Raw genomic sequence first — 22,172 nt, forward strand, 5'->3', positions numbered from 1 at the left:
CTCGGCGACCACGGTAACGGGGGGAAGAGAGAGGGGGTGGTGGTGGTGGTGGGAGGGGGGGGGGGTCACGAGCGAGAATTTTTAACCTTCATTTATTCACAAAGGAGAAAAAAAAACAACTCCTGAACAAAAAAACAACATGTTAATCACTGAAACTCTGAACTGGATTAAATGACGCTTCTTCGCGACGATGCGGCTCGGGCTCAAAAATCCATCTCAACAACCAGAATAAATCGGCCGCGGATCCGCAGAGGTGTCATTATCTGGAAAAAGGCTGTGTCTGATTGTGAGTTATAAGAGAGTTTACTAACGCAGCAGCGATACATCATCCGCGATTGGGATCTCTTTTAGTTAAATGTTAATGTATTCGGTGTTAAAGGGACGTCGAGTCATTTATGACCTCCGTCGGCTCCCGTTGGTTTCGGGCAGGAAGTCGTTCGACGCCGATAAACGTTATCTCCTCCCTGACCGAAGCTCCCGTACGTCCCGTACGTTTGTTCTGACTCAAAGTCAGAACAAAGATGTGAATACCACTTTCCTGTAATTCATAAACGGTTTACTGGTAGTCGATAAATGATTCTTAGATTAAAACGTTTGAGTTTCCAGGGTGGTTGAAAAAAAATCTTTCCAGCAGGTTCAAACCTTCCTAACAGCTGGAAAAGAGCTGTAGTTGGACATTTTATTAACGTTTAGGAATGCAGCTTTTAGTATTTTTGCTGTAATAAACCTGATTAACGTCTATGGAGCCAGCCCCTACTGGCCCTCGGTGGTACTGCATTTTGACGTTCTCTTCTGTGTTGTTTTGACCCGGAGACGACGTCCACTCTTATATACAGTATTTAAAAAGTCAACCAGGTTTTCCCAAAGCTGAAGATTAAGCATTAAACGTCTCGTTTGAACCAAAAGATATTAAGTTTATTTTCACAGAGGAGGAAAAGAACCAGAAAATATTCCAATTTAAGAGGCTGGAAAACGTTTTAAAACGACCCTGAAATGAGCAACGGATTTTTGTTTTCTCACAAAAAAACAAAACAAACCAAAAACGTTAACCTCAGTAGGATTCATCGTCCGGTTGACGTGAACGTTTGCACCAAATTTCACGCCAATCCCTGCGCTAGTTTTTTTTTTAGATATTTCTCACGTTCCAGCAAAGTGAGCCTTCTGAAATCCTTAAAAAAAAAAAAACCTGCGCAGCCGGCCGAGTCATCATTCAGTCCTCGGTATTGATCGACGACCCTGTCGAGCTTCGGCAAATAAATTATAGTCTCCGCGCTGCCGAGCAGAAAACTGTTGGTCCTCGCCTCTAAATTATTCACATAATGCAAACAAAGCGGAGGTTGAAGGTCAGTGTGTTGCTCACGGAAACGAATTAATAACTGTGTGTAGGAGGTTTCAGCCGTGATTTATAATGTTGAGAAAACACGTTGTCCGTGTCCTTGGACTCTGTGTGTGTGTGTGTGTGTGTGTGTGTGTGTGTGTGTGTGTGTGTGTGTGTGTGTGTGTGTGTGTGTGTGTGTGTGTGTGTGTGTGTGTGTGTGTGTGTGTGTGTGTGTGTGTGTGTGTTCAGATCGACTCCACAAAGAATGTTTCAGCAGCTCAGCTCTCCCTCGTCAATAGTGAGTTTTCTCCGAATCGAAGCGAGACGCCGGCAGCTGGAAACCTCGGATCCGTTCGGACGCGATAACATCGACAGACTTCCTCCGTGAACCGACGGCCGTTTTAAATCGTCTCTTTATGCCGGAGTCACGCCTTCAAACGTTTCCACCACCGAACGACACACTTTACACCAAAAAAAAACAAAAAAAACAACGACTGCCGTCCGGTCGGCTGTCGGTTCATCTATTTTATCCTGCTCAGGGTCACAGGGCGCTCAGCTCTTTCCCAGCATGCAGTGGGCCGGATGATTGGTTCTCTCTTTCAATGATAAGATAAAACATTAAGATAAACTTTTATTGATCCCCCCCCTAAGCGGGCAGATTCGGTCGTTATAGCAGCTTAACGATAGTAAATAAAAACAGATAAGAACAATGAATATGTAAAAGAAATAACAATACAAATAACCAACAACAGGAGCTGTAATAATATGTAATAATATGTAATAATATGGAGACAGAACTGCTCTAAAGTTTCTGATGCATCGATATACATTACAGCAGAATAATATAATATTAATTACATATATTCTCAATGGCAGCATGTTTTTGCACCTGAATGAGAAAATACGAGCTGCAAATATGACAAACACTACCAATCATTTTAGATATTGCCAAATTACAGTACAGTTTACGTCTAATTAGGTTGAAAATACTTAAAGTTCCTCCAGATTCTGACCAACCTCTAATAACTCATCTGTGTCCATTTAAATTACATATCTACACGGTTTTTTTCCCATAAAAAAAAGTGTCTTCGACGTAACTCGCCACCTCTGAATAGTCCCCGCCTCTGTCCCCGCCTCTGTCCCCGCCTCTGTCTCCGCCTCTGTCCACGCCTCTGTCCCCGCCTGTCTCCGCCTCTGTCTCCGCCCACCCTATCGCCAGCGCAGCTGGAGGAATAAGGAAAAGCCCCGCCCTGCTCGTTGATTGGTTCCTTCAGTTTGTGACATATGAAACCCTGATTGTCTGATTCCGTGTTTTTTGAGTCTTCTAGAATATAAAAACACCACATACAGGTGTTAAAAACGTTAAAAACTTTCATCTTACTCTAAAAGCAGAATTTATGCAGGCTAGTACAGAAAAAACACGATTTATTTATGTCTTTTACGTCACTAAAAGTTTGGAGGCCGCTTCGGTTGAAAAAGGTTGAAGTTTATCAGAAGCTCGGTGAACGGCGAACAATAAGTCACATAAAGAACAAAGCAGCGAGTAATAGAAAGCAAGTGATCGGGTTTGTACCACATGAAAGAAGCATTCACAGCTGTGGGATCCTCCTGTGGAAAAGCTGCTAATCTTAATTAATTTCACTTTCACATGATGTGGATGTGCAGTTTTCAGAGGCTTTTTTGTTGTTGTATTTAAAATATTCAAATCCCAGCGGGGGGGGGGGGTATTATAGTTTGGGCAGTCAATGGAGAACATTACAGACGGTCGGAAATCTTTTCAGCGGCTTTCAAGAAACTTGTTTGAAGCCTGTAAAACCCTGAACTGAAGAAAAAACAAAAACTTAAACGCGGCTGGAGATAAATTTACGTCTAGATCTCGGTCAGATGTGTTTGTGTTTTCCGTCCTTTGACTCGGGCTTTTTGTGAGTTTCTCCTCCGTCCTCAGAGGAGATCTGGTTTCCAGCGCTCAGTATTGATCTGACTTTTAGTGGAACCACAATCAGGCTGGTGTTTCAGCTAATGTGCCTCTCGGCGGGTTTCTGACGCTACGCGGATGTTTTCTTTCGCTTTTACTGATGAGCTCATTTGGTTATATACGTGACCTGAAGGTTTGTGTGATGTAAAGTTTCTAGAGGTACTTTAACGCCTCACCTGTTATTTACCACTGAAGTATAAAAGGTCGTAGTAAACCGATTTATCAAAAATATCTGAATAATTGAAGACAGATTCGTTTGTAATCGTGTAAAACACCTGATTCTGTTCTGTTACAGCAGAGGTTTAAGCTCCGCCCACAGTGAGACACAGATCAGAGGACAAACACAGCAGAGGTTTAAGCTCCGCCCACAGTGAGACACAGATCAGAGGACAAACACAGCAGAGGTTTAAGCTCCGCCCACAGTGAGACACAGAGATCAGAGGACAGACACAGAGATCAGAGGACAAACACAGCACTGAGCTAGTATTGGTAAAATTGTAGTTATACCATAGCCTGAATGTGAGGCGTTCAGGGGATATCTGTAATTTGTAGTGTTTACCGATAGTCTCCGTGTGAGGCGTTCAGGGTGCATCTGTAAATTGTAGGCTACAGAAAATAATCTGTTTGATTTTCCTTCATTATCTTTACTGCTTCGAGATGCATCGTGCAGTCGAATCTTATAAACACGCTACACATAGCCGAGACTTTTATTTTTCATCTCTGGTCTGAAGTTTTATATTCCTGCGTCGGTTCGACTCGTTAACTCTCGGCAGCTCTTTCACGTTCGCAGCCTGGATTGTTGTTGTTTTTTTTTATAAAAGTGTGTTTGGATTTATTCGGTCTGTCGGTCTGCTGCGTGTTTGTTCGTCTGAATCATCTCTGAAATCCCTCCCCGCCTGCCGGCTTCCCGTCTCCCTCTCTCTCTCTGCCGGTCTGTAAGTTACACAGAGGAAGTCGTGTTATCGGGAAGTAAACAACTCGAAGGCTGCCGGGGGATCGGTGCTTAACAAGAAACATCAAAAAATACATTCTGATACCGAGCCCCAAAAAAAATCAGAGATGTGTCGAACACTTCGGGCCGGAACGCACGTCTGACGTCAAGCCAAGGGGCTTCTGGGAAATGCGGTCCAGATTTGAAGCGAGTTGTTGTCACGAACTACCGCTGGCGTGAGTTTAGAGTTACGTTTGTGTCTTGCTTTCACTTGTTTAGGCGCAAAAACTGATGTTAGTCTGAGATATTAATAGAGCCGGAGCATGTCGGCCCTCCGACCTCGACGTAGGAGGCAGATAGAAACGAGTGGAGGAAAACAAGCCGGCAGACGGTGATGGAACAACAAAAAGATGTCTCTGTTTGTGTCTCCCTCTTCCTCCCTCTTCCTCCCTCTCCCCCCCTCCCTCTCCAGGGTCCACAGCTGAGAAGTGATACATGGCTCGGTAATAGGCCGAGCCCCGGGGAGAGCAGCTCTGTGGCCTCGGTAAGAGACTATCAACACAGACGCACCTTCACACCCGGTCACGCACAGACAGTCGCAAGAGTGCAGCCGTGCACACACACACACACACACACACACACACACACACACACACACACACACACACACACACACACACACACACACACACACACACACACACACACACACACACAGTCTGGTTTGACTGATACGAGCCTCTGCAAGTTGACACCGACGGTTTTTGTCACAATACGTTGCTTTTTTTTTCTCTTTTTTTTACAATTCCTGACAGATACAGAGACACGGTCAGTAGATTCAATTAATATTTTTCTAGACTCTGAAGCAGCTTTTAGACCGTCACAAGCAGGGTACCCAACTTTGAACTTGAAATTTTATACAGAGGAACCCAACAATTCAACAATTTAACAATTAACACATGATCTAAAAGGAAATAACTCCCCTTTAAGGAAGAAACCTCCAACAGAAGGAAAAACTCTTTAACATGAAGAAACCTTCAACAGAAGAAAAAAACTATCTTTTAACAGAAGAAACCTCCATCAGAAGGAAAAACTCTCTTTTAACATGAAGAAACCTCCAACAGAAAGAAAAAAAACTCTCTTTTAACATGAAGAAACCTTTTAACATGAAAAAAACTCTCTTTTAACAGAAGAAACCTCCATCAGAAGGAAAAACTCTCTTTTAACATGAAGAAACCTCCAACAGAAAGAAAAAAACTCTCTTTTAACATGAAGAAACCTCCAACAGAAGGAAAAACTCTCTTTTAACAGAAGAAACCTCCAACAGAAGGAAAAACTCTCTTTTAACATGAAGAAACCTTCAACAGAAGGAAAAACTCTCTTTTAACAGAAGAAACCTCCAACAGAAGGAAAAACTCTCTTTTAACAGAAGAAACCTCCAACAGAAGGAAAATCTCTCTTTTAACATGAAGAAACCTTCAACAGAAGAAAAAAACTCTCTTTTAACAGAAGAAACCTCCAACAGAAGAAAAAAACTATCTTTTAACATGAAGAAACCTCCAACAGAAGGAAAAACTCTCTTTTAACAGAAGAAACCTCCAACAGAAGGAAAAACTCTCTTTTAACAGAAGAAACCTCCAACAGAAGGAAAAACTCTCTTTTAACATGAAGAAACCATTTTTTTAAAAATTGGAATCGAGTAAGTTTCGTTAAGGGAACAGTTTTGAACTAAATGCATCTGTATTGATATCAAAAGTCAATAAACGATCACCAGATGTCATCATGAGACATTAATACTGAAACAGGTTCAGGTTCAGCACACTGTAAACATTCAGGACTTTTAAATGAAGGAACAGACGATTGGATTTCATATAAAACCGACTGTGAGAGTAAAAGTGCTGATTTTCATCTTTAATGTAAAGGTGGTTGTAGACCCCCCCCCCCCTCCTCCCCCGCTAACCCCAAAAACTAAGAAGACATCCATCCGTCAGTCACTTATCTACACCTGCTTATCACGCCTGAGCCTTTCAACGCTGAACAGCGAGTGAGAGACTCCCAGGACAAGTTGTCGGGCGATCACACGGCTGACACATGCAAGACAGACAGGCGTTTACACCTCGGACGATTTAGAGGCGCTAATTATCCTGAAACTATGAAGACCGTAGGGAAAGAAAAACGTGCATCGACTCTGACAATAAGGCCGCGGCCGGCCTCGGGGTGTTTCAAACCCACAATCCTCTCTGATGTCAGGCGCCATCTCAAAACCAATTAACAGAAACTTCCCGGGACGAATAAAAATAAAGAAGAACTGTGGTTGTCTTTCCGTCTCGGTCGCCACGACGACGCCACCGTCTTTAATATTTCACCACCTGTCTGCAGACTGACTCACAGACGTCCCCGGTGATGCTAGCAGACGGACGTCTGGGCTTTTTTTTTGGTGAAATGTTTTCCTTCAGTCTGGTCTTCAGCAGTAAAAAATGAATAACCGTGTATATGGAGGTCGGGCAGCTGACTCAGGCTCGGTGGAGGACGTCTCGCTGTTTGGCAGCCGTTTTTGTTGGAAAGATTCACGACCACAAACTGGGAGATTTGTGTATTTAGACGTTGCTCACTTTTTAAAATCAGAGCGGAAAGACGGAACAAATCACAATTTGTTTAAATCTGCTGTTACTCCGTGTACACCGTAGAAGTCTTTTCTTCTTTTTAATACAGTCGAGGATATTTGGATCGATAACGGTTTTGGTTCTCACAAATTCCTGCGCTAAAAATACAATTTCGTTGTGTTGCGTAGGTGCATGCATGAGCTAAAACGCAGTCTCATCGTTAGCGACGTAAACACGCTCGGATCTGGAGCGTAAAAAAGCGCAATGTGAGTACAGGCCTGTAGGGGGAGCTAAAAGGGGGGACAATCGTGGTGTGATCGTGGTCAACCGTGCCAAGCGTCAACTTCAAGGACAGAAAAATGAAGCCATTTGTCAAGAACTGCAGTTCCTCGAACGGCCACTAGAGGCTCCCGTTGATCCCTCATGTTAAAATGGCCCAAATTTACAGCAGAAATAAACACGTTACAGACTCAGTTTAGCGTTTATGAAAACTGTACTACGGAGAATTTTTTGATAGAATCCACTGATTTAAATTGAATCAAAAGCTTAAAGGTTAGGTTAGGTAGTTACTTTATTAATTATATTTATTAAAGTTCTGCATTACATCTCTGAGACGGTAAGCGTGCTACGTTCAAGCGCACGTACATTGTTTGGATTAGCGGAGATGGGCGGAGTCGGGCGCCGCTTCAAAACCATCTCTTCGGGAAAACCTTTTTGGATGAAGTCCCAGAGGCTACGTCCACTTTTATTTTATTTTATTTTTTAATGCAAACCTGACGCCGACATTACCCACAATGCAGCTCAAAACCGCCAATTGGTACGTAGCTGCTATTGTAGTCTGAAGCAGTAGATGATAAGATTTAAGATTTTTGTCATTTTCAACCTCGACCGTGGACATTTGAGGACACTTTTCTTTTTTCTCCCTCTGAACCATTTACACTCCTTCAGTTCCCAAAAACCCAAAACTCACCACATCTGGGTCGGAACCGCTCCTCCGTTGGGAATCATTGCATCCTAATCACGCGCCTTTTAACCGTCAAAACTACCACAGGAAAAACAAAAAGCCAGGTCTTCAACGTCATCGCTTTTAGCCAACCTGGAGCTTATTGTTTCACCCTTCAGAGCGGCTGCACGAACCTTCATGCAAACAGGGGTTTCCAGACCATAATGGAGGTAACACCAGGCTACAACATCCTGGAAACAAACTCGAGGAGACGAGGATCGTTCAGATGTCACGAGGTGTGTAGAAAAACAGCGTTTACGGCATAAAAAAAAAAAAAAAAGATAGAAGATAACGGCGGTTTTTTTTTTTTTTTTTTTTTACCTGATCCCCATCTTTCTGTACCGGCACCGCATCCACTGCTGGGAGAGGGAGAGAGAGAGAGAGAGAAAAGAAATGGCATGAATTTAATATCGTTTCATTATCAGGTGCTTCAGCTGCAGGTATTAAAAACCACATGCAGAATAAGACACGGAGAATATCGGCTTTTGTCTCCCGATACGAGAGACGGGGGAGGAAGATAACGGCGTGGCAGACCGATGCCGCCGACGGCATCCTCGCTGAGGGAAAATGACAGCGCTGTCCAGTATTTCTCCCTCACACACACACACACACACACACACACACACACACACACACACACACACACACACACACACACACACACACACACACACACACACACACACAGCGAGCTAAAATTAGATTAATTATCCACGCCAAGCTTTGGCACACAGAGGGCACAACCAGTGTGAGTCACGGAGGCCAGAGATGATGATGATGATGATGATGATGATGGAATATTTTCAAGGATGATGAGAGGAGCATCCGCGTTATTGTTCAAAAAGTAACGAACCGCCTTTAATAATTGAGAGGCAATAAGACAAGAAAAACAGGAGCTGCTGTGTTTTTCTTTAGAGGACGGCGACGAACCCGACTCGACCTTCTTCTTCCTTGGATTTCACAACGACCTTGAGTCTGACCTCCAATCTCTGATAAACCTGTGTTCATGGTAGGGACAGTGTTTTTTTTAAGCTCCATATTCAGACTGATTAGTTTTCATAACGTGCGCTTGCAGCCCAGATATCACTCAGCTGTGGCTTGTTTTTTATTGTTTTCTTTAAAACCAGTCACGGTCGTCTCGGGCGGCGCTGAGTCGGTGATCCTCAGCAAATCGGGTTGTTTTGGTTCACAGGACGTCTAAAACCCCACAGAGCAGGTCTGTTACCTCAAGATACAAAATCTTGATCAGAACTTTTCATGCCGTCGCCGATCTTGATGTTTTATATTTGATACAAAACAGGTCTTCTTGAATCTTCTTTTCTAATGAATGAGGGATTATTTTCAGATGGACCTCCAGAAAACTAAGAAGAAGGAGTGACTTTAGCTAACAACACCGAGAGAACTGATGGACACATTTTATTCACTTTGGATTTGATGAGAGAAGTTGAATGGGAGTCTATGGAGCCGGAGGCTTTTTGGAGCCGACCTCTAGTGGCACTCGCTGGTATTGCAGCTGAAGACACTTCTGGAACTGTTTTTCAGAGCCGGAAGCTACGAACTCTTTTATATTGCAGTCTACTTTCACAAACAGCGCCTGAACGCCTCATTTGAAGACGGACACAGTCGTCAGGTGCTCAGACGGGCTCCGGTACGTTTTATAATTTAAACGACAGTAAATAAGAGCTGAAACTAACAGAAGAAACTCTGGTTGTTCTGCTTTAAATCCTCCAGTTGGTCTGACAGCAGACAATAAATCACCTAATGATGACATCACTCCCACTCGGTCCTCCACTGCAATGATTCAGGAGGCTTCGGGGGAGGGTGCTGTCAGCTAATGTAGTTCACCTGGTCACCCCGCCTCCTCCCCCCTCCTCCCCCCTCCCTCACCACGGGCTGTAAAAGCTCCCCTATTACCTCATTTTCTGTCCTGCCTCCAGCTGGCAGCCGCCTCCACTTTGTTTCCTCCTCTCTGATCTCTGATGAGTCCTCACGTACGCATCGATTTTACGGCTCCATCGATTTATTCGACGAATTTAAACCGACGATGAATCGATTGTTGACATCATTTGAGCGTCACACTTCAAGTCGAGTGCTGCGCAAATTAGTCACGACTTCGTGAAATAAGCCGCCGGCGGAGATAAGAGCTCGTCAATACGGCCGGTTCCCGACTCACTTCTCCGCGCCGAGACTCCGTATTTCTTACGTCCCCGTGTTCATCGAACATACGTGGGACCTTTACGACACCCCCCCCCACACACACACACACACACACACACACACCCCACCCGCCAGATCGACACCTCCTAAAAATATCTCGGCCTTCAATGGAGACCTCGGCTCTCTACTCAGATCGATATCAATAAAGGGACTCTGGGTAAAGGAGGTGATGGAGGGAGGGGGGGGGGGTACTAGAAGTGACAGATCAGAAAATGACTCTAAAATGATGTTTAAAACCAGCTGTTCCAGCTGCTTCCTGTTAAGAAGTGATTTTAAGGGCATCTTTTCTTCGGCTAAGGCCCCGCCCACTTTTTTTGTAAAGGATCCAATCATGTCTCAACAATTTGACAAAAAGAAATCATCTCAAACAACAGAAAAAAGAACCTGTTGGTTAAAGAAAAGATGATTTTAAACCTGCCGGCTGGTTAACGACGCACATTTTTCATTTTAATGTTAAACTCAGTTGTTTACGCGGTGAGACGCACAAAGAGGTGAGCAGAAAATACATCGCAGATGATTTTAAAATTAGACTGAAGGTGTGAAAACATCAGTCCGTCAAGTTTTCTATCTGTCACACAAATTACATCATCAGAATAAAAAATAAATAAATAAAAAAGCTTTTATTTTGGAAATCAAACTCCTCTTCAGAGCAGATGTTTCCTGAACACCCGAGTTCATTAGAAAACAGAATTCAGACTTGTTCGTTAACATCTTTGAAGGCCTGAAGGACTTTGGGTGACATTTTTTACCAGCGGCTCAACTCTTGTCAGCCTTCCTCCTCCTCTTCCTCTTCCTCTTCCTCCTCCTCTTCCTCCCTCTCAGTCAGTCTGAGTGTTAATGAAAGCCATGCAGTCTTAGTCAGGACTCTGCTCCCTGTGAGTACATCTGAGATGCAGCCCAGGGGATCCTGGAGGCCATTTACTTCACACAACACACACACACACACACACACACACACACACACACACACACACACACACACACACACACACACACACACACACACACACACACACACACACACTGGAGACCTGAGCTGATGGAGCTCCCTGCTGCAGCCACTGGGGAGGAAGAGGAGGGCGAAAGAGGCACAATAAAACCCGGAGACCGATCGAAGCTCAGAACCACAGAGCGAGAAGATAGCAGCAAGGGATGCTGGGAAAATAAGATAAAGCGGGAAAAAAAAAAGCCAAAAAGATAAGAAGAGGAGGAAGAGGAGGAGGAAGAGGAGAAGGAAGAGGAAGGGCAGCGATGGAGTCTAAAAGAAAATATGAATGAAACCAAATTCCAGTTTGTTGGTAAAACAAAAGTAAATTAAAGATGTTTATATTTCACAATAAGAGCAGTTAAACTTCGGGACTACAGCTGGCAGTATCGGTGGCATTTAACGGACGTTTACCCAGAGTTCCTTGCAGCACCTGGAGGAAGCGCTTCGGTCATTAGTGTCAGTCGGCGTCAGACGAGCTCACGGCCGTTAGCACTCGAACAGCCTGTCAGTCAAACCGTCCACTCCTCCGTTAACGAAGTTTTAGTGTCCGTAGTCTGGAGTTATTCACCTCGTTCATCACCGACGATAACGATGCGGACAGATGCGGACAGATGTGCATTAAATACGAGATGTAATCAATCAATCAAAACATGTTCATGAAAAAAGTCAATCGAACTGTTTACTCTCAGGGCTTTTGTCACACCTGAAAGTTTTGAACCATGGTGTTGTTCCATTTGTTTGTTTGCGGAAGTGCCGTCGTCACGGTGACGCTGCAGCGTTAATACAAACCTCCGACTCAGACCCAAAAACCAGCTGAACGAAGGCGGCGGCTAACGTCAGCGATCCAGCCGAGAACGCAACAACAACAACAACAACAACAACAACAACAACAACCTGCAGAAACCAGACTGGTATTAACAAAACCTCAAACTGTGTCCAGGCAGGAAAACGAGCTGTTTCAGTTCATCAGCAACAAACTAACGAAACACGAACCGTTGACTTCCAACCAATCAGCCGACAGAAGAACCAGAACTGAGCTAGAACCTCAAATCAATAACACAGTTTGACCTCAATCAGTGGATTCTCCAAAAAATTCTCCGTAGTACAGTTTTCATAAACGCTAAAATGAGTCTGTAACGTGTTTATTTCTGCTGTAAATTTGGGCCATTTTAACATGAGGGGTCAACGGGAGCCTCTAGTGGCCGCTCGAGGAACTGCAGTTCTTGACAAATGGCTTCATTTTTCTGTCCTTGAAGTTGACGCTTGGCACGGTTGACCACGATCACACCACGATTGTCCCCCCTTTTAGCTCCCCCTACAGGCCTGTACTCACATTGCGCCTTTTTACGCTCCAGATCCGAGCTAACTAACTAACGATGAGACTTTTTGGGGGTTTATTTGGACACTCGGCTCCTTTCACACTCCGTCACATTGCGTAGCTCACAAAAAACAAAATAACTGCATCCGTCCGTCATCGTGTAGTTTTAACATTTCATCGGCTGCAGATAATTGTCCATTAATCGTTTATTCTCTCAGTTAAATCAGTCGACGGATAAAAACGGAGGGAAAATATCTTATAGTCACGAAACACACGACTGAAGCGCTTTCGTTGTTCAGAAAACTGTTATTCATCATCACGATTGTTGCAGATGAACTTCCTGTTGATTCATTTAATAATCAGGCTACGAAGCTCTTAATTTATTCTAATCAAACCGGCTCCGTGTGTGCAGTTTTGTCTGTAAGTGTTTTTTTGTTGTTTTTGTTACTTCCGTGATGCTAATTCGTGGTTTTGTTAATTAATCCGATCCGGCGTGCGGCTCTGAAATCCAACGCTGTCGTCCCCGGCGTCATGTTTCGCTTGTTAGCCTGTGAAACACGCCGCCTCTGAGGTTTGGGGAGTGTGTGTGTGTGTGTGTGTGTGTGTGTGTGTGTGTGTGTGTGTGTGTGTGTGTGTGTGTGTGTGTGTGTGTGTGTGTGTGTGTGTGTGTGTGTGTGCGCGCTCGCCAGGCTACCGACCTTTGAGGGGAAAAGGTCACGTCTGTTTGCTCGCCGAACTCTCTGCAGTGAAGTCGAACGAAAACAAAAGAGCATCAAACAGAAGAACAAAAAAATGAGGAGGGGAAGTTCTTCTTCTGCCGGACCTCGTTTGTAGAAACGAGTTATTTCCTTGTCGACGAACCGCTCAAAGTTCAGGTGATCTCGGATAAGAAGGGACACGTTTCGTGTCGCGATCGATTTGGTTCATAATGAGAAAAATAATCAGCTGCATGATTAGGATTGTAATAAAGTCTCGTTCATTAATTTGCACTAATGAAGTAACAGAGGAGGAAAAATGGGAAAGTGAGACGTTTCAGCGTTGTACTTTTTATCTGCAACTTATTTCTGTCCTTTTTTTTTTAATGATTTCATATTTCTCTTTGAAAAGGAGATTTAAACGACTTTATTAATCTGTCTTTAAAAGCTCCATCAGAAACGATGTTTTTGCAGAAAGCTGTGAATTCAAACCGTCCGATTCTGTCGACAGAAAACTTTCTTTCTTCGTCGTTTTCATGAGACGTGAGAAATTTGCAGCAACGGACGTTTACAGATATCCAACATTCATGATTACGTTGGAATGACGGGAGGAATTATGAATCTGCTTCATCCGGTGGGGGAAAAAAAAAACGTTTCACTTCGCAAAATAAATAAACAAACATAAATTATTTACGTTCTGACGTCGTGAAAAGAAAAATAACACAAAGTTATTTTGGTTTTTCTTTTTCTTTGGATTGTGAGACATCACGTCCCCCCGACACAAAAACCTCCAGAGGACGGAGGAGGTTTGGGGTTGGCACACACACACCTGTACACACACACACACACACACACACACACACACACACACACACACACACACACACACACACCTGTACACACACACACACACACACAGAGGAGTGCATGGCTGGATGAAGGTATTACCCCGACGAGCCGTAGTGAGCAGGACTCCCTCAGCGTTCGGCGTCGGCTCAGAGCGTCCAGCCGCCGAAGCGGAGGTGAGTCAGACTCCGGACTTCACTTCGGATCATTGTCAAGTGCCCGTGTGTCACCTCACACACACACACACACACACACACACACACACACACACACACACACACACACACACACACACACACACACACACACACACACACACACACACACACAGCCGGCGATGGCAGCAGACAGGCGAGAGGTCGGCCGAGAGAGAGCTGTCAGGACCTATTGATGCTGCGTCCCACAATGCCGCCTTTCTTTAGACACACTTCTCTGTGTGTGTGTGTGTGTGTGTGTGTGTGTGTGTGTGTGTGTGTGTGTGTGTGTGTGTGTGTGTGTGTGTGTGTGTGTGTGTGTGTGTGTGTGTGTGTGTGTGTGTGTGTGTGTTTGACAGCTTGTTTCATGGTAGCTTCCTCCTCTCTCTTTCCCGCCGGGTCACCTTTTAACTCCTCCTCTCCGAGACACTTAAAACCTGAATTTTTCCCTCCTTCTCGCCTCCCTAATATTTCCCAATCTGTCGATTTCCTCCGCTCCTTCCTAATTTCCTCGACTCTTCCTCTCATTATTTCCCTCTTCATCACAGTCCTTCCTCTTTCCCCATCCTCTCCACTCCCACCTGCGTCTCCCGCTGTGCAGTAATTTAGCTTTATTATTCCCGTAAGACGCTTTAACTGCTTTCAGTCCTCTTGTCCTCACTCGGTTTGTTTTTTTCGGCTCTTATAAATGATGCCAAGTTTAAAGCTCCACTACTTGATTTTGCTTTACCAAAGAAAAGCTACAAATATTTAAGTTTTTGATTTCAAGTTCATTTATGATGTAATTTATAAAGAAACAAAGAGGAAACATTCTCTAAAAAAGTGGTGCTTTCTGTTTCATGTCGTCTTTGGCTCTTTTGAACTGTTGGCAGACACTAATTCAACAACGTCAGAACTTCTGTTGAGTTTTCTGTTTTCTTGCCTCCAGAACGACGGCAGAACATTAAAGAGTTTCTGATGTCGCGAACGTAAAACTGTTTTCCGATCCGACGCCGCTACGGTTGAGTTCAGAACCAGCAGTGATGTCATCAACCATCAGTGATGTCATCGTTGGTTTGTGAACGTTATGAATCCTCCAGTTCAGATTCTGTCCGTCACCATCTTTGCTAGTTCGGAGCGGTTTGGAGCAGGAAGTGACCATATTTGGACGAGCTGGGGGAGGAGCCAGCGGTGGATCTGACCCATCTGATCGGAAACCTGACGATACTACGTCCCGCCCACCGATAGCTGTAACCTGACTGCACCACAGGCCTGTCAATCAAACAGACACGCCCCCAAAAACAGGTCTTCTTGAATCTTCTTTTCTAATGAATGAGGGATTATTTTCAGATGGACCTCCAGAAAACTAAGAAGAAGGAGTGACTTTAGCTAACAACACCGAGATAACTGATGGACACATTTTATTCACTTTGGATTTGATGAGAGAAGTTGAATGGGAGTCTATGGAGCCGGAGGCTTTTTGGAGCCGACCTCTAGTGGCACTCGCTGGTATTGCAGCTGAAGACACTTTGGTCAGACTTGGAAGCTACGAACACTTTTACAGACGGTAAGTTGCCACCACTCTCAGTTCTCCAGTCTGCAACATCCTTTTCAATTCATTAGATTCCAGATAACTTGATTTAAAGGTGCCGTCCAGATTTCTTTAATAAGATGAAGGCTTTATTTTTCACGGTGAGACTTCATCTCTCTCTGCTTCCTCTTCAGGTCCTTCGGGTGAGCGATGCTCACGGCCGAGCTGTCAATTACATTATTGACCGCCCGCCTCACTCCGTGAATCTTGTCACCCTCTGACTCGCTACCAAGATCAAACAATCCATCTGCAAATGGGGGCGTGCATGTTTGAGTTTGTCCACACACACACACACACACACACACACACACACACACACACACACACACACACACACACACACACACACACACACACACACACACACACACACACACACACTGTCAGCAGAGGTAACAGTCAATATTTTTAGCGTGGGGGAGGGGGAGGGAGGGCTTTTCCTGAGTTAACGTGATACCTCAGACACACCTGAGAACAAACACAAACGGAGTCTTATTAAGTCTTATTGATCATCATATAGTGATATCAGTATGTAGAGTGGCATTCAGATACGTAGGGTTTGATTGGCTCGTGTCACTTGGGAGCCAAAATATTGTTAAGACTCGTAGATATGAAGTGAATGACGTTATTATCTCATAATAACCCAAGTCTGGCTCCGCCCACCTAGTTATTAACTCATAATAACCCAAGTCTGGCTCCGCCCACCTAGTTATTAACTCGTAATAACCCAAGTCTGGCTCCGCCCACCTAGTTATTAGCTCGTAATAACCCAACTCTGGCTTGTGTTTTTTTTGGAACCAGAAGTGACCATATTTGGACGAGCCGAGGGAGGAGCCAAGGGTGGATCAGACTGACTATGCCACGCCCACCTATAGCGGAAACCTGACTGCACCACTGGGCCTGTCAATCAAATCTGACACGCTCCAAAAACATACCATTTCTTCGAGTCCTAATATCTAATGAATGCTTGATGCTTTTTCAATGGGAGCTCCTTGTGGCCCTCGGTGGTATTACACTTTAAAACACCGGCTGCTGTCTTTGAGACATCCAGCAGACACCGACAGGACTGCACCGTGTCGGAGACCAGGGAGACGCTCGGTGCTATCAAAGTATGTGAAGAGCTCACAGATAAAACTTTAGTGCTTTCAATTTTCTTAATATCAATAATAAAAGGAGAGCGTGTGCTGGGACAGACTGCAGCCCCCCTCCACCTCCCCCACCCCGCCCTCCCTGTGACCTTGGAGAAGGTTTGAGACCATTCATTAGGAAAAGTCTGAGGACAGAAGACGGACCGTCTCAATCTGTTCTTTCTTCTGGCTGCCTTTTATAAAAAAATATTTTTTTAAATTGTTACTTCCGCCAGCCGCCTTCTCGTCACATCGGCTCGAAACAGAAGAAGGAAGCAGCAGAGCGGCCTGAAGCCGGCTTCACCTTGGTTTTAGGTTTTTTTTCATCACTGACCCGAATCGATCCGGCTAAAAATACCCGGCGGCAGGACTCCGCCGCGATCACCGCGGCGTCGGCAGACGAGCGCCCGAGCGTCGCGCCGGACGCCGCTCGTCCGCAAACCTGCTGTTTGTTGTCGTGGAAACGGAGCCGCCGCCTCGTCCTGTTCTCCGGTGGCTCCAACACAGACGTGTCGATGTCACCTCCCGTGACATCGACACTCGCGTCCGGCCCGGTGAATCTGCGGGCGGCCGATGGGCGACGCGCGTTTGTCTGATGCGCCGTTGCCCCCGGTAACGCGGCGACATCGCTGCTCGTCGAGCAAATCTGCGAATTAAGGGGTAGAAACGGGAACCAAATATTCACCACGTTCACTCCAGAGAGGACTCCTGTTGGATTCTCTCAAATCCCTCCTCGGTACAACGAGCCGAGTCAGAGCATAAAACACGGCCCGCATGCGAGGCGTTTAAGGTACATCTGTAAATTGTAGCATCCGCAAACAGCTTGCACGCGAGGCGTTTAAGGCGCTCTAGTAAATTCAAGCGTCTATCAACATGTTTGTGAGGTGTTTGAGGAGCGAACAGTGTGAGGACTGAGAACAAAGCTGCCGGGAGTCGTTTCCTCGTCTCAATAACCACTCGGAGAAGAAACACCCGACGTGTTTGCTCGCTTCCTGCAGGAAGGAGTTCAAAGCAGCCGGTTCAGTTCATTTATCTTTTCAATGATGTTTCCGATACTTCTTAAAGATTCATCTCAATCTTGAAATCAAGTTCATTCTTTTGGGTTTTTTTTAAAGAAATGTCTGGAAAAACGGGGTCTCTTTCCAGAAGTAAAATAAAACCGAAGAATCCTCGAACCGTCAGACCCACGAAGCGAAAATAAAGTCGTAAACGAGTAGTCGACCGCGTTCAGGACTCTTTAGACGTAGTCGGAGGTTTTCCATCGTTTTCCTCAATCTGACAACCTGCTAACAAACAGCTGAACTCACGTTAACAACGCTAACAACCCGACGACGCCTCAGAAGGTTCCCGGTGGAACTCGGTGTCGACAGTCTGACTCTGTGGGGACGAATTTCACGGTGACACAAAGAAAACCCAGCTGGTGTCTCCTGAACCTGACGCCTTCTTCTTCTTCTTCTTCTTCTTCTTCTTCTTCTTCTTCTTCTTCTTCTTCGGTCTTTGGACGGTTGTGAAGCAGGAAGAGCGTCGGAGCGTTTGTGACGGCGCCTCGTGTTCAGACTCTGTTTCCGGTTCAGATGCTGTTTTTCCGAGCGATCGTAAATCTTCCCGTGAAGATTCTTCTGGACGCGAACGACCTTCGGCCGAGAATTTACGACCTTTTCAGAGCAATCGCACGAGACGACGGCTCTCCGTGAATCGGTGTGATCAACACCAGCTTTCTGCGACTCGCCCGCCCGCCCACCCGTGTGTGTGTGTGTGTGTGTGTGTGTGTGTGTGTGTGTGTGTGTGTGTGTGTGTGTGTGTGTGTGTGTGTGTGTGTGTGTGTGTGTGTGTGTGTGTGTGTGTGAGACCGTCCTGAGTGACAGCTGCTAAACATCAGCTGTAACTGGATGATAATTGAGGGCGGCGACGGACCTGAGCTGAATCAGAAGGAGGGAGAGAACTAAATATTTTAATGTATTTTATTTTATTATCACCCTCCTCCCCTCCTCCCCCCCCCCCGCCGCTCCCCCCCCCCGCCCGCCCGCCAATCAAGAGGTCAAGCTGCGAATGAGAAATAAAACCCCAACAAGCGAGCTGTTGACCCATATTTACTGTAACGTTTTTCCTCCCTCGCTGCGTCTCTCGTTGACCTCTCGTCTTTTTTACCCCCCGATCTATTTTTAGCAGCAGCCGCTCTCACTCGGCCCGAATGTAAGAATAGATGTTCCTCGCAAGAAAGAAAAAAACGCAGCAGGAAAATACTCTGCAGGCGATAAGTTGGTGGGGGGGAGGGGGAGGGGGGGTCTTCTCCTATCACCCTGACCGATTTAACAGACTCTGTCACGCTTTTTGGTTCCCAACGTCTTTTTTGAAGCGGACTTTTTCTTTATGGGAGTAAATGAAGCGATCGGACGGCGACATCAAGCCTCCTGGAGATTTATACAACGACACGACGACGGAACAAACGTCCGCTGAACACTACGATCGGTAATCCAGCCGGCGGCGGGACGTCCGAACGGTCCGACGCGTGTTTTTGCACCACCGAGCGGAGAAAGGAGGCGGAGCTAACGCGACACGCTCGTTCCTCAGTACGCCAGCTGAGCGGCACAGTTCGGACGTCCCGGGAAAAAAAAACAACACAATTAGCTGCGATTAACCGCTCAAAACAAAACCGAGACTTTCGGGACTAAATGCGACGTTTAAACGACGCACAGATGACGTGAACCAAACTTTGACCACAAGAGGGCAGCAGACATGAAAACGGCTTCGCTAACGGACGAACTGATTTCGGTTCATTTTTTGCGCGTTTGTTCTTCGAGTTTCTTTTTACGACAGAAGATCAAAAACAACAAAATTCAGGCGAGTGTTTTGAACCATCTTTAATGTGCTCATTAGACTAGCGCTTACACTGAATCGCATACTTTTTTACTTTCAGTACGAACTGCAGCTTGCCCTCACGACTTGAACTTTGACCCTTTTTGTGGGCGGAGCTTCAGCGCCATCTTCCTCTGCAGAGGATTGTGGGTTCAGAACATCCAGGTACTTTTGGCCACAGTACATTTCACGTACTACGTGTACGCATCGGGACAAACTGAATATTTTCCTACTAAAACTGTGTTTCCGGTCAGTAATCTCAAGGTCACATGACGTCCGTCCCTAAAAGTCGTTTAATGTCTCCATCTTTGCAATTTGTTCCGGTTAGAAACTGGAACTGAACTAAAGCGGATCGTGAAGTCACACGTACGTAGAAGTGAAACATTTAGCTGCAGTCTCGTGTTTCAGTCCGATGTTTCCTCCACTTTTTCCATCAGTGTTCTCTTGAAGCGTCCCCAAAAAAACATAAATCTAAAAACGGATGAACTGAAAATATCAACGGGAGTTCGATAACGAGCCGGCGTCATGTGCTTTGATCTACTTCTGAAGAGACAGCCGGAGGAGATGAGCTCCGAAGAGGAGGAAACACGCCCACTTATGAGAACAACAACAACAAAGATAAACACCTGGATTTATTTATTTTTGTGTCTTTTTTTTTTTAGGATCTTCACGTCTGAAGCTTTCAGCTCTGAAAACAAAAAACAACAACCTGCTCGTCGTTCCTCGGCAAACCGCCGTCCCCCTCGCCGTCAGGCCAAACCCGCCTCGGCTCAATGACAAACAAAGGTCCCCCCCCCCCCCCCTCTAGTATTTTAACCCCCCCTCCCCCAACACACACACATAAAGCAGCTGATGAGGCTTTGATGGTCGAGTTAAAAGGAAAAAAGGACGAGAGGGAGGTGGTCGTAACAACGTGTGTGTGTGTGTGTGTGTGTGTGTGTGTGTGTGTGTGTGTGTGTGTGTGTGTGTGTGTGTGTGTGTGTGTGTGTGTGTGTGTGTGTGTGTGTGTGTGTGTGTGTGTGTGTGTAGGCAGGACACACCGACTGCATGCTGCACGTAATGTGAAATGATGATGACACACACACACTCAGAGAGAGGAGTGACCATGCTTTCCTCCAGCAGCCGTTTGAAGTGAGTCTCTCGGGTCTCCGTGTCGGTAGTGAAGAAGCTTCTGTTCAAATTTAAAGCTGTTGGACGTCTGTCTCCGTGGAGGTTTCAGACCTTCAGACTGAGGACATTTTGTTCTGGTCTTCATTCCTTCAAAAGGTTGTTTAAGGTTGTTGTTTGTTTTTTACGTGGAAGTCGAACTAAAATTTTGAATTCTCTCCACTTTTTTTTTGTGTAAGAAACTAAAATCTAAAAATAATGTTTTTGAACTGATAAATGAGCTCGTGGACGTATTTTCTTCCAAAGTCGTCGGTTGTGTCGCGCCAACGCTGAAAAAAACAAAACTCGTCTTTTACCCACGAAGAGAATTCGAGTCTCGTTAACGTTAGCGCCGATTTCCCCGCGAGATGTTACGTGTTCGTTGGTGTTATTTCAATCGCTGGAGGGTTGCTTTGACCTCTCTGCTGTGTTTGGACCTCGCCGGTCGACGGCTCCGCCCACTTTTTTGCTCTCGGTGGTCACAGTCTGGAAAAGTTCGGGCACGAATCGATCCATACGAACACCACCAGGGTCGGGTTCGCCTCCGCTACAGAAACAGAACCAGACGTGACAGTTCGGGCGTCGTAGCTGCAGGAAAACAGTTTAAACGAGCGCCGCAACCTCCAGACCGCGGCTGCAACCCGGTGTCACGGCAAAACGTGACATAGACACGCTTCGGCTTCTCTAGGCGTGACAGTTCCACGTTTTCCTGTAGTGGACGGAAAATAAACCGACTGCGTACGTAGAGCCGTGTGATCTACAGGAAAAGGAAGTTGGTCGGATTTCGGAAACAAACAACAACAACAACAACAATATTGCACCTCCTGGATTTGAACCTCCTCATCCCGCATGGCGGTCTGCGATACGGAGCCACTCCTCCTTCCTCCTCATGCCGCCGCAAAATGTGCTTTATTGCCTCTGTTGTGCGTCTGTGTGTAAGTTTCACGCTTTCAAAACGTCTACCTGTCACGCTCAGACAGCGGCAACGCGTGGCTATTTCAAGGCGTGTCTTTTTCACGCTTGGGACGAAGCAAACAACTTAATATTACCAATGATTTAAAAAAAAAAACACAAAGATGTTACCAGCATCTGGAGCTCTAAATGTAGGGGGCGCTGTCGCTGCGGGGAAATGAATGGTTTTTATACAAATTGGAGATAAATGCATTTTGAAGGGTTAAAACCATGAGGTCAACGGGGTCCTCACAAGTAGAGTAAGGAACCGTGTGTGTGTGTGTGTGTGTGTGTGTGTGTGTGTGTGTGTGTGTGTGTGTGTGTGTGTGTGTGTGAAGGCAGCGTTGACTTTTGCAGAATTTGACCCACATGTGTTCAGACTCACACCTGAGTTCATACCGAGCCCTGGTTCTGACTCATCCTGCACGAGCGTG

At 45.6% G+C, this 22,172-nt stretch overlaps 1 protein-coding gene across 7 annotated transcripts in view; it reads right to left on the reverse strand.

Annotated features, from left to right (window-relative positions):
- LOC138627793 (protein FAM131B-like) overlaps positions 1-22,172 on the reverse strand; it is a 43,006-nt gene that overhangs the window by 19,551 nt on the left and 1,283 nt on the right. For 4 of the 7 annotated variants that reach the window (XM_069710375.1, XM_069710373.1, XM_069710371.1 and 1 more), the window contains exon 2: positions 8,152-8,189. The exons of 1 other annotated variant lie outside the window; for it this stretch is intronic. In XM_069710375.1, the coding sequence (XP_069566476.1) occupies positions 8,152-8,189 (38 nt within the window). The remainder of the gene's footprint in view (positions 1-8,151; positions 8,190-22,172) is intronic. 2 more of the 7 variants (XM_069710376.1, XM_069710372.1) reach the window with 1 other exon arrangement.

Source organism: Brachyistius frenatus, unplaced genomic scaffold, assembly GCF_029030835.1.
Source record: "Brachyistius frenatus isolate BFR_SWC_R1_liver_20210118 unplaced genomic scaffold, ASM2903083v1 Contig_91, whole genome shotgun sequence".
NCBI classification, from domain to species: Eukaryota; Metazoa; Chordata; class Actinopteri; family Embiotocidae; genus Brachyistius; species Brachyistius frenatus.